The 12,507-nt window shown below is 46.0% G+C and overlaps 1 protein-coding gene across 1 annotated transcript; it reads right to left on the reverse strand.

Annotated features, from left to right (window-relative positions):
* Nucleotides 1-7,392: 7,392 nt before the first annotated feature.
* On the reverse strand, nucleotides 7,393-12,098 carry PEBP1 (phosphatidylethanolamine binding protein 1). Its single transcript, XM_080821268.1, has 4 exons — nucleotides 11,801-12,098; nucleotides 10,365-10,474; nucleotides 9,558-9,658; nucleotides 7,393-7,907 (listed from the first exon to the last, which is right to left on the reverse strand). Exons 1-4 carry the CDS (start codon nucleotides 11,933-11,935, stop codon nucleotides 7,690-7,692), a joined length of 564 nt encoding a protein of 187 aa, XP_080677394.1. The 5' UTR covers nucleotides 11,936-12,098; the 3' UTR covers nucleotides 7,393-7,689.
* Between the last annotated feature and the right edge of the window lie 409 nt (nucleotides 12,099-12,507).

The raw sequence follows: 12,507 nt of genomic DNA on the forward strand, positions 1-12,507 counted from the left end.
CTCCTATTTTTAGGGTTCTAAGTCCTGGACGTTGAAAATTTATCTTTAGCATGATGACCTAAAAATCATTCCTGTATCTTACAGAATGTTCAGTCATCATAGATGAATAGGACCAGTCACGTTCACTGTGATAGACTAAAGCAGGAAGATACACTCAAAAGATTATAAAATAGGAACAGAATAATTATCAAAATAATTATCAAGTTTCCTAAGCAGCTTAGTTCACTGAAGTTTCTATATTAGGTACATCTGAAAATAACACTGGAAAGGGCTGGAAAGAATACTCATAGTTGTCCACGAGAAAGAGCTCACGAAAACAGATATTGCGTGGTTATGCTTACCATTTGATGGGACACTACATTAAGCATTTTACAGATAAAGAAATAAGCTCAAACCAGGGTAGGTGGTGGCAGTGAAGTCTGAATCAAGATCGGTCTGATTTCAGAACCCACACTCCTAAGCATAGGTCACACGGTCACTCAGAAGGACATTAAATCATCAATAAGGTAGAAAACGTTCCTATAGTTTGTTTCATTTCTCTCTGTAGTGGAAAACATCTAGCTGGCTTGTGAAAAGGCTTTATTTCTGTGAGGTTATAGGTAGTGATCTTTAGGAAAGTGCCCCGTCCACAAGTTTGTTAGTGATGTACCCCAAGGTAGAATTACCAGAAGGGAGGAACGTGTGTCCCTGCTCCTAACACCTGCCACAGACGGGCTTTCAACTCCTAGCACCTGCGTGAGGAGGCAGTGAGAGTAGACAGGAACCAGAATGGCAGCAAAAGAACAGGTTCAAAAGAGGTACTAGGACAGCAGCCAAGAGCCTGTGTCCTTTATTCTTCTGGCACATACTAATCTCCCGAGTTTAAAAAGGAAAGAATTATTGCAGGTTTGTCATATGTGTTGGTAAGGGCTGCTTATGTTTGATTTGTAACTATTCACTCAGTGGGTACCTTCTAAATCTGGTGCAATGCCAGGTGCTTAAGATGCATCCGTGTATCTTAAGTAAAAACCCTTGCCCTACTAGAGCTTACATTAGGGGTAGGAGGAAGATGATGACACAATAATTATAAACAATAAATGATCTTACATGGTTCTAAGTGCTATAAGGAAAGAGGGAAGGGTGAGGAGATATCTGAAGTGCCAAGATCAGCATATTTTTGCTCATTCATTCCAGAAATATTTATTGAGCAGCTACTGTGTGCCAGGGAGGTGTAGGAGTAAATAGGATAGATGGGGCCACTACTCCGCTGGAGCTCACGGTTTAAATCTCCACTGAAACAAGTAAATCGAGGGACTGAGTTAACCAACGGTAGACAAGCCATGACAATGCAAGTGGTGGCACTACCAGGAGTTCACAGGAACTGAGACAATTACAGTCATAGGAAATATCAGAGAACCTTACCAGTCGTATCTAATTGAGTAAAGAAAATTATTTCTTGAATTTATCACCATCTGCAATTATTATCTGTTGAAAAAGCATATTCTGGGGCATCTGGAAACATGCCCATGTAAGAACTCCATATCCCTGTATGATTTTAATTTAGTAATGTATTTTGCCATGGAAATGATGACATAAAAAATACATTTTTTCCCCTAGCTTGGCCTAGCAGCATATAAGTCTCTCCCACTGATTACAGCTAAAAACTAGACCAAATGCAAAAGCAACTATTTGAGGACACCGAAAAACATAAGAGCAGGTGGATTACGGAAAAGCCATGTATGCAGAGGAATGAGGTGAAATAAAGCATCCTCAGATGAAGAAAAATTAAGAGAAGTTCCTGTCAGAGAACTATTCTACAAGAAATGCTAAAGGAAGTTCCTCATATTGAAGGGAAATGATACCAGAAGGAAACTTGCATCTCTGGGAATGAGGGAAGAGCAACAAATGGTATATATCTAGATAAATATAAAAAAAATGTTTCCTCTCCTATATTCTTTAAAATATATTGAAATATATTTTTCATTGAAAGCAAAAATTATACCATTGGGGAGGGTTTTGATGTATCTAGATGCAACCCAGATGACAACTGTAACAAAGGTTGGGCGCTAAAGGACCCCGTATGGTTACCACGTTTCTACATTTTACATGAAGAATTTACCATTCTTCTTCTAAGCAGACTCTGAGAGATTAGTTATGTATATTGTAACTCCTAGAGTAATTACCAAAAAGAAAACCAAAAGAGGTTTAATAGCCAAAGAGGTGTAATCGCCAAAAATCCAATAGATAAATTGGATATTCAAATAATCCAAAAGGTAAGAAAAAGAGGAGCAAACAGAAAACATAAAATGGTAGAACTAGGGGGTGCCTGGGTGGCTCCGTGGGTTAAGCCTCTGCCTTCAGCTCAGGTCATGATCTCAGGGTCCTGGGATCGAGCCCCATATCGGGCTCTCTGCTCAGTGGGGAGCCTTCTCCCCGCCCCCACCTACTTGTGATCTCTGTCAAATAAATAAATAGAATCTTTAAAAAAAAAATGGTAGACCTAAATCCACCATAGGGATAATTACATAAATATTTACAGACAGAATGAGTTTTTAAAAAGGGCTATTTGCTTCCTATAAGAGACAAACTAAATAAAGACAGATAAATTCAAAGGAAATGAATGGGGGGTGGGGGGAAGTGCCATGCAAATAGGCGTAAGAGATCTATCAACTAAAATAGACTTCAAAACTAAGAGTATTATCAAAGATAAAAGATATTCATGAGTAAAGGAATGTCAAGAAGATATAATTTTAAATGTTTAAAAAAAATTAATTACAGAGGTGCCTGGATGGCTCAGTCCCAATTCTTGGTTTCAGCTCAGGTAATGATCTCAGGGTTGTGACATTGAGCCCCACGTGGGGCTCTGCACTCAGCATAGAGTCAGCTTGAGATTCTTTCCCTCTCCCTTTGTCCTCCTTGCCAGCCAGCCCCGCTCTAAAATAAACAAAACCTTGGACGCCTGGGTGGCTCAGTTGGTTGAGCAGCTGCCTTGGGCTCAGGTCATGATCCCGACATCCTGGGATCGAGTCCCACATCGGGCTCCTTGCTCCGCAGGGAGCCTGCTTCTCCCTCTGCCACTCTGTCTGCCTGTGCTTGCTCACTCTCTCTCTCTGACAAATAAATAAATAAAATCTTTAAAAAAAATTAAAATAAACAAAACCTTTAAAAATAATAATCTGAAAGATACAGATTCCTGAGTGGAGGGGACCCCAGACTAACATAAGCTTTCTGATGTTCATGGCCATCAGAATTAGGGAGCTGATGAATGGGCTTTAGAGAGCTCTGTAAAAACTTAGTTGTGTGTGAGAAGTATACATTTGGGGAAAGGGAGAAGGAACTTTTATGGTATGGTCTATGGATATAAAGACGTCCATACTCCCTAAACTCAGGAACCTCTTTACAACGATTCACTCAATTGATGGGCATTGGATTTCTTATGTCCAGTGCTGGACATACTGAGCAGGACACTGCTTGTCCTTGCCTTCAAGGACCAGTCTAAGGGAGAAGATAAACATTTAAAAAAAAAATGACCCAAGTTTTCAGATTTTAAAATTACAGTGGTTAATATTACAATGGAATGGTGCAGGAGAACCCAGCCTCGTCAGGATGCCCCGAAGGTCAGTTAAGGGAGAAAGGGTCAGAGAATGTGGAAGAGGAAGGTTCCAGGTGGGATTTGTAAAGGACCAGTCTGGCTTGTCAGGGAACTGAGAGGCAGCCGGTGAGTTTGGGGCTTACTGAGAAGACAACCGCAGGAAGGTAGAGGCGGATGGGGGTGTCACATCACACAGAGCCTATCCATAGGCCATTTAAGGATCTGGTCTATAGCCCCGAGCAACTCAAACAGCTCACAGGTTTTAAGTGGATGCTGAGGCCGTTGACTTAGCACCAATTTAAGAACAGAAGTCCTTTGCTCCCAGACCCAGGAGAGAATGTAGGCCATGGGCCACCATGTGTAAGCTTGGGAATCTGGATCACCCTCTTCCCAACTAGATTCCCTGGGGCAAATTCCCCTCACCTTCCAAGTTTATTTATTTATTTTTAAAGATTTTATTTATTTATTTGACAGAGAACACAAGTAGGCAGAGAGGCAGGCAGAGAGAGAGGAGGAAGCAGGCTCCCTGCTGAGCAGAGAGCCCGACGTGGGGCTCGATCCCAGGACCCTGAGATCATGACCTGAGCTGAAGGCAGAGGCTTAACCCACTGAGCCACCCAGGCGCCCTACCTTCCAAGTTTAATAGGTGAGACAGGCTATCCCCTTGCTTCTATGCCTCCTAATAAAGCTCCTCCTATGTATTCTTTTCGTGTGAGCTTCTTACATATACACTTCACCTTTTTTGGTTGGGTTGTTGACCTTTTTTCTGAATCATTTTTGAGTCTATGCCTATTTTAGACCAGAAAACTAACATACCATCATAATTCCTCATTGATTTTCCAGTCTCCATGACTGACAAAGTGCTGTGGTCAGCAGACAAGTCTCAAAGAAAACAGTTCAGAGAAAAAAGAGTGAAAGATTTTAAGTACACATAAATTTCAAATTGTCAGAATGTTTAGAGTTTGAGAAAACTGCTTAAGGGTATGGAGAGATAGATACTTTCATAACCATGGACTTGAATTATGACCATGTAATCTTTTTGAAGGGTGGTTTGTCAGTATCAGGATTGAAAATGTATATACCCTTTGACCTGATTATTTCAATGCTAGAATTTTACTCCAGGAAATTACTTTGCAGAAGCATGTATAGATATAATCTAATCACAGTAGGGGACTAGACTGGTTAATTATGAAACATCCGGAAAATAGAGTATTTGTTCAAAATGACGATATGAATTGTAGGGCCCTGTTAACTCAAGATACGCTATGCAAACCTGGTGTGTATAGCAAGACCATAATTTTTAAGGAAGAAATATGTAGATCTATGCCAGATATGTGCTTATATGGATATTCATGTTTGTGTCTTTTTTTTTTTTAAGATTTTATTTATTTATTTATTTGACAGAGAGAGAGATGGAACACAGGTAGGGGGCGTGGTAGAGGGAGAAGCAGGCTTCCCGCCAAGCAGGGAGCCCGATGTGGGGCTCAGTCCCAGGTCCCTGGGATCATGACTTGGATAGAAGTCAGCTGCTTAACGGCTGAGCAACCCAGGTGCCCTGTCTTCTTTCAAACCGCTGCTGAAGAGCCAGGAAAGTGAAAGTGGAAGGCACTGGTTCCTGGGCTGTGTACCTTGTCTAACCACAGGCATGCATTGCTTCTTGCATTTAAAGTCAACAGCGTAAGGACGCCTGGTTGGTTCAGTCGCTTAAGCGTCTGCCTTTAACTCAGGTCCTGATCTCAAGGTTCCGAGATCGAGTCCCACATCAGGCTCCTTGCTGGGGGAAGAGGCTGCTTCTCCCTCTGCCTGCCGCTCCCCCTGCTTGTGCTCTCTCTCCCATTCTCTGACAAACAAAACCTTAAAAAAAAAAAAAAAAAAAGGCAACAGGGTAGGGGGCATCTGGCTGGCTTAGAAGGCAGAATATGCGACTCTTGAGTTCAAGTTGGGCATGGAACCCACTTTAAAAAAATTATAAAATTTAAACATAGTCGGTGGGGTAGTTGTTTTCTTTATATAACTTTTGTTTTGCAAATTATTTAAAAATTGAATTTTAGGGAACCTGGGTGGCTCAGTGGGTTAAAGCCTCTGCTTTCGGCTCAGGTCATGATCCCAGGGTCCTGGGATCGAGTCCCACATCGGGCTCTCTGCTCGGCAGGGAGCCTGCTTCCTCCTCTCCCTCTGCCTGCCTCTCTGCCTACTTGTGATCTCTGTCTGTCAAATAAATAAATTAAAAAAAAAAAAAAAATCTTAAAAAAAAAAAAAAAGAGTCTCTAAAAATTGAATTTTAAAACCCTGAAGTTAGAAAATAATTGCTCTCTACACCCCCCCCTACCCCCCCACCCCCAGCCCAATAGAGATTACACAAAGCAACATTTCCAACAGTGTCTCTGGAGAAGCAACTACAATGAGAGGTGGGGAAAAGACCCAGCCTTGCTGAATTAGCACCTGCCAGGCCCCACCATGATCCCTTCTCCAACACAAACCAGGCCAGTGATGGGACCCTTTAAATACCTCCATTCCTTTCTTTTTTTGGTACATCAAAGGGTGTGAAAGTACAGCTGACCCTTGAACGACAGGGATTTCCACTGCGTGGGTCCACTTACGTGTGGACTTTTTTTCAGTACAGGACTGTAAATGTCTTTTCTCTTCCTTATCATTTCCTTAATAACATTTCCTTTTCTCTAGCTTACTGCACTGTAAGAATACAGCATATAGTACATGTAACACACAAAATAGGTTAACTATGTGTTATTGGGAAGGCTTCCAAGTCAACAGTAGGCTATTAGCAATTAAGTTTTGGGAGAATGAAAAGTTATACACGGATTTTCAACTGCACAGGGCAGTCAGTGCCTCTATTCCCCATATGGTTGAAGGGTCAATTGTGATCTCCCCCGCCTACCCTTGCGCCTTTTGGGTGTGGATTCTATATGGGCTGTAGGTCAGGACAGGGAGAGGTGTAGCCATATTCTAAGTCATTGTTCCTCCATGCAACACCACCCAGTGGGGAGGTTTCCCACTGGTTTCAGGCTCAGGTGGAAAAGGACAACTTGTGAAAAGCAAAGGTACTTTTTCTGCAAAGGAGCTGCCCTAAAACTTCGTGGGTTTTTTTTTTTTTTTCCCCCCAAACCCTCCAGTTGGAATGGTTATTTCTGCTGTAGTTTGATGGCACGTGTACAGGCGTGGATCCTCTCTATGGTCCCTGAATCAAGTCCCAGTCAGGGGACCTGAATCAATCCCAGCCAGGGAAAAGGGGCTACTCACCCTTTGAGGTTGTCTCTTGACTTCCCACCTTTATGAGGCCCCATTCCCAAAAAGGGCAAAATATCTGGAGACCTTGTTCATCCACACAATGTTTTTATTTTTATTCAACTATAAGCGAACAGCAGAATTAACACAATATTCCACAACTCCAGATCGGCTTTTCCACAAAGAGTGACCAGTTCAACAGACACAGACCTCGGGGTTTCTAACAACCCCTCACCCAGCCCTGCAGCGCATCTAGATGGCTGTGCCTTAACCGCAAAGCCACTCTCCCTATCGCTTGTTCCAGTACTGCTCTTCCAAGGAGCCAGAGCAGAACACTGACCCCTAGTAAACAGTCTGAGATGTACCATGTTGGGGATTAGTGGACACACCAGCCTCTGGCTGTCTCAGTGAGAAACACGGCCGTGAAAACACAACCCAGAAGTGCCATCATGCACAATTCCGGACTCAGGCTCGCAAAGGCAGAGGCAATCAATCTTTTTTTTTTTTTTTTTTTTTAAATCTTGAAGATTCTTTGACACTCTGCTCTATTACCAAAGACCTGGTCTTTTTAACCTCAATTTTTATTTCTTGAAATTCTGGATTGCTATTCTTATAGTAACAATTTGATGACCCCAACACAGTACCAAAATATCCCCCAAAATGGAGTTCAAATTTGACCAAAACATAAATGGGCAGTGTGACCCTCTAGAATTATAAAGGACAGGCAGAAGGAAAGGTCACTCTAAACCACTACCTGATTGCTCAGGCCTCGCCTGTGAGAACGGGAATGGGGAAGCAGAGAAATCTACATGCATCACTGAACTTGAGAACACTGCTTGAGATTTCCAGGATGGTTTCTATTTCCTAGCATTCCCCTACTTCCCAGAGAGCTGCTCATAGAGTTTGGGCACATAGTCATCCCATTCCGCCTGGTAACACGTGCCGGCCACTGGGGGCCCAAGCTCATACTTTTTGCGGAAAGATGCCACTTTGAATTTGCCACGGTGGTCTCCGGATCGGTTGCTGAGAATGGGCTCATCACACTTCAGTGGCCCGTTCTGCTCGTAAACCAGCCAGACATAGCGGTGAAGGCCTGGAGGGAGAGGCAGGAAGGAAGATGTGCACACAGCAAGGCCACGCGAACGGAGACGGCCCCCATGTTCACCGAAGTGCCAACCTGGAGGCCCCAGCCACCCCGTTCCCAAGAGGGGCACTGAGGCCCCGCAGAGGTGGGAGGCGTTAGATCACTCTCCTGCTGACACTCCCCCAGTGGTTCCCCACTGCCATTGGGGTAAAGTCCATACCCACCTTTACAGCCTTGAAGGCCCTCGCTCACCCCATCACCTTTGCCCTTCACTCAGCCTCTCCGGGCTCCCAGCCCATCTCCCCTGGGCCCCGACTGCTAGTCATTTTCCACCATCTCCATACCCCTTTCACTTGGGACAGTAACACTTCCCTAAAAGTTTGCCTTTTCAGTTTAGTCTCCTCATTAGAAAGAGAACTCCAAAAAGCAACAGTGTTTGCTCGTTGACCTAGAACCTACCCTACCTAGTGCTGGTAAAACTCACTCTGACCGACTAAGTAGCAAGGATGCTGAAAAACATCTTCTTTTCTAAGTCGCTTATGTGGTCACCTTCATCTGTCAGTCAGTTTCCATGGACTAAAACAATGATGATTTAGGCATTTTATGATAGACAAATTATACTAAAAGAATATTTTTTAAAAGCAAAAGGGGGGAAAAAGTCAGTCACGGAGGCTTTTTTTGTTAATGAGAACACAGGTCCTACTTGAGAGACCTGCTTTATTCTCATGTGAGTACTTCCATAATTAAAGTGCCTAATTGTGTAACTGCCCTAGAGAACTTAATAGATCCCTGGGAAAGACGTACCTTCACCTTCCTCTTATGAACTCATGAGAGGGCCTGAGGCCATCTGAAGCTTCGGGATCTACAGATAAATCATGACTCTATGGCCAACTGTTCTTGTCAGGAACCTTCCAGTACCTGCTCAGACTAACAGGGCCTGACAACGTGTCCACCCACGACTACTACTTTGTTCTAGCATATGAAAGCATCCTGTAATGCACAATGAGCATTAACAGTGCATCTCCCACTGTTAGCTTATCCCACTCAGACTTTCAATACAGTATTCTCCCCCTCTGTATGCAGAACATGTGTATCTTCGCTATACTTCTTAAAGCCTTTCAAATCGTTTCAAGATGATACCACCCTAGATTTTCGAAAGGAGCTATAAAGAAACGAAGAAGCCAATTTTTTATATTTATTTAGGAAACTATGATCATTTCTGAGATCTTTCACGGGAACTGGAAACCCAAAGAACCCACGGGGCAAAGACTGAATATAGAACTGATAATGTTAAATGTGTCCAATCACCACCCCCACCGCCTCCCCAGGAAGTTGTTCCAAGCTTTCTGCAATACTGCTTCCTTGGAATCCTCTCACCAACTGCCCTGCGTAGAAAGGCCTAGCAGCTGAGAGGCAAAAAAGCTAACGGAGGGTCCCCCTAACCAGAACCCAAGGTTCTGGCCACCTGATGCTACTGCGACTCCAGGTCTCAATGTCTCCGGCAGGCAACTGCCTCGGAGGTGAACTGCACTGCCAGGAAGCTCCACTAGGCTAAGGGATCTCGGGAAACCCAGACTAAAATTTGCAGCCCTTTGGGCCAATCCTAATGTGCACCCACTGCCTGCCCCCCACCTCCCTGACAAAGCAGCCTTTACTGACCTGTGCCCTTGGGAGGCCCAGAGCCGACATAATCGGAGAGGACTGTGCCACTGCTGATGTCATTGCCCTTCATGTTGACCACCAGAAAATGGTGCCATTCCCTGAGACGAGGAACACAGAATAGTCAGCGGTGCAGAAGTTAAGCACACACTCACGGCACAGCCAGCAAATGAGCATGAAGCACATGCTCCAGACCAGGCTGTGGCGATGAAGGAGACAGACAGTCCTGCTTCCTTGGCCAGCACAAACCCCATTGGTCTGCAGAAGAGAGCGCCCGGTGCCTCCGTCCCACCCTCTGAGTCTCTCGGGAGTTAACTGCAAACTTCTCTGCAAAGGGCCAGGCAGTAAAACGTTTTAGGCTTTGTAGTTCACATGGTCTCTGCCACTATTCAACTCTGCGGCTACAGCGTGAAAGGATCCACAAAGATGTAAGGAAGTTCTCATGCTGTGTCCCGACAAAACTTCATTTATGAACACTGAAATCTGAATGTCATATGATTTTCACGTTACAAAGTATGATTCTTTCAATTTCAGTCATTTAAAAATGTAAAGACCATTCTTACCCGTGGGACCATACAAAAACAGGTGTCGGGCAGGTGGGGCTCTCAGCTGTAGTTTCTACACTCCTGCTCTAGGGACTGAAGGGGTAGGAAATGCACACTCTGGCTTAAGCGTGTGTGTGAGCATCCCAAACTGGGTGTCCGTCCTCCTGGCACAGCATGTCCAGCAAGGGACGTACGTACACAGGGCCAGAAGCGTCAGGTCCTGTTTGGATGACCTGGTGTTGCCAATCTTTCCCCAACTTGCCTGTACTTGGGGTCCTTCCTGCTGGGAGCATCTGGATCTGTCATGACCAAGGTGTAGAGTTTACCAGGATCAAGGCCATCCCACGCAATACTGGTGGGCCGGTTCTTAACCTGTAGGAAGCAACCACTTCGTTGTTAAAAAAGTCAGAAATGAAAAAAAAAAAAAAAAAAGTCAGAAATGCTGAAGAAGCCAACACTCTTTGATTTCAGGTTCCTCAAAGGTAAAACACAGTAAATTTTTTTAAAAATTTTATTTATTTATTTGACAGAGATCACAAGTAGATGGAGAGGCAGGCAAAGAGAGAGCGGAGGAAGCAGGCTCCCCGCTGAGCAGAGAGCCCGATGCGGGGCTCGATCCCAGGACCCTGGGAACATGACCTGAGCTGAAGGCAGAGGCTTTAACCCACTGAGCCACCCAGGCGCCCCAAAACACAGTAAATTATTAATAAAAGCTAAAGTGTATGGACTCTCCTAAGAGCCAGGAGCTTACATTTAATACACGTTATTTATTTTACTCCAAAAGACACTACAGGACTGGTGTCCTAGCATGGGATTAACAGAAAGACGTGGGGTCAGGATTTCCACCCTGGAGCTGACGGAGTCTCTGAACTACAACCTCATATGGTGTGGAATGACAGATCTGGTGACCAGCAGCTTAGCTGGGGCCTGCTAAAGTGAAATCTGAATTAATTGGATACTTTGTGCACAGAAAATGGCCGGACTGGACAGTGAGTCTGGGAAAACAGAGGCTTCAAGAGGGTCACTTCATATCTAAACATCCACAACAATAAACTGTCGGAGCAATTTATTCACACCACTGCCCCGGAGCTTCACGACCAACAACTGCCAAGTGTGGGGCACTCCAGTCCCCCCACTTCCGGTATCCAGGCCCCGATCTGCTCGCAGGCCAAACGGTAGAACAAGGCCGCGGCCGTTGCCCTCGAGCCTTCCAGCTGCAGAACGCACTTACCTTTGGACGGCTTCATGCTCTTGCGCGCTAAGACAAAAGGAGGAATCGCTGGGCGATGCTGGTCACCGGTTACATAATGCGTCACATGCCCTCGGGTGGGGCTTTTGCTCCCCAAACTGGGGCCTAAAGTCCCGAGACCCTAGGAGAGGTCTGGGGCCCAAGGGGTGGCCACGGCCCACTACTTCTCAGGCACCGCCCCCGCCCCTGTGCCCGCGGCCCAGGCTGCTTCTGGGCCTAGGCCCCAGCCTACGCCTTGGAGCCACTGGAAAGTAGATCACTTTCTCCTGCAGGCCGAGCCCCGCCCGCCACGTGCAGGGTTCCCGGTGCCCGCAGGTGTCCGCAGGCCTGCGGCGTGGGCACCGCGACCCCCTTCCCTCGGAGCACCGGGCGCACAGAGCCGGAACACCCTCCCCCTCTCCGCCGGCCTCCAAACCTGGAGCGGCTGCACCCCCAACGCCCTCGGGTACCTGGGTGGGCGTCAGCACTTTGCCCAGCTCGTCGATCTCTGTCCCGGTGTATTTGACCTGCAACGGATGCTGCGGCCGCTCGTCCACTTCCTGCAGGCTCAAGGGCCCGGACCACTTGCTGAGGTCCACCGGCATTGCGGAGCCGAGCGGGGCACACAACGAGGAAGAGTCCCTGCAGACTGGGAACAGTCGAGCGGAGCCAACCCCCAGCAGTCTGCAAAGCCGCCAGAGGAGGCGCGGGGCCAGCGGCTGGGGAGGCGCACGCGTCGGAGCCGCAGCCCCGCCTCGCCCCGATCCTCCAATCATAGGGGAGGCCCGGCCCACCCTGCTCTCTAATTGGTCAAAACCGGTAGCGCGGGGCGTCTCGCGCTCCCAGATCAATGCAGTAGGTTTTGCCTGTCTTTTGGCGCTGAGCGTGCTTGCTACGTGGGGCTGCATTGTTCCGGGGAACTGTGGCTTGGTTTGCAAGACCATTGTTTCAAGAAATGCAATTAAGCTAGCTTTGAATTTCTTCTTCTTTTTTTTTTTTTTAACTTTTTGCATGATTCTTTCCTTTACTTTCTAAATGCAGAAATGGTGAGGCCTTGCCTTTCCCCCAACTTCTTACAGCAAGCCTGATTGCCCTCCCCTCCCTGTACTTTCGCGCATGCTCACTGTTTTGGTAACCCGCTTGAGAGGACCTGCGGTGGAAATTTTGAGCATTTTTC

Source organism: Martes martes (genome assembly GCF_963455335.1).
Source record: "Martes martes genome assembly, chromosome: 13".
In the NCBI taxonomy this organism is placed as follows: Eukaryota; Metazoa; Chordata; class Mammalia; order Carnivora; family Mustelidae; genus Martes; species Martes martes.

Bases quoted from the DNA above. Each gene is read 5' to 3' on its own strand.
- PEBP1 (XM_080821268.1), bottom strand. From the start codon at position 11,935: ATGCCGGTGGACCTCAGCAAGTGGTCCGGGCCCTTGAGCCTGCAGGAA. The intron at 10,475-11,800 runs GTACCCGAGGGC...TGCTTCCTACAG, and splicing joins AAGTGCTGACGCCCACCCAG to GTTAAGAACCGGCCCACCAG. The intron at 9,659-10,364 runs GCAAGTTGGGGA...TCCTCGTCTCAG, and splicing joins AGGAAGGACCCCAAGTACAG to GGAATGGCACCATTTTCTGG.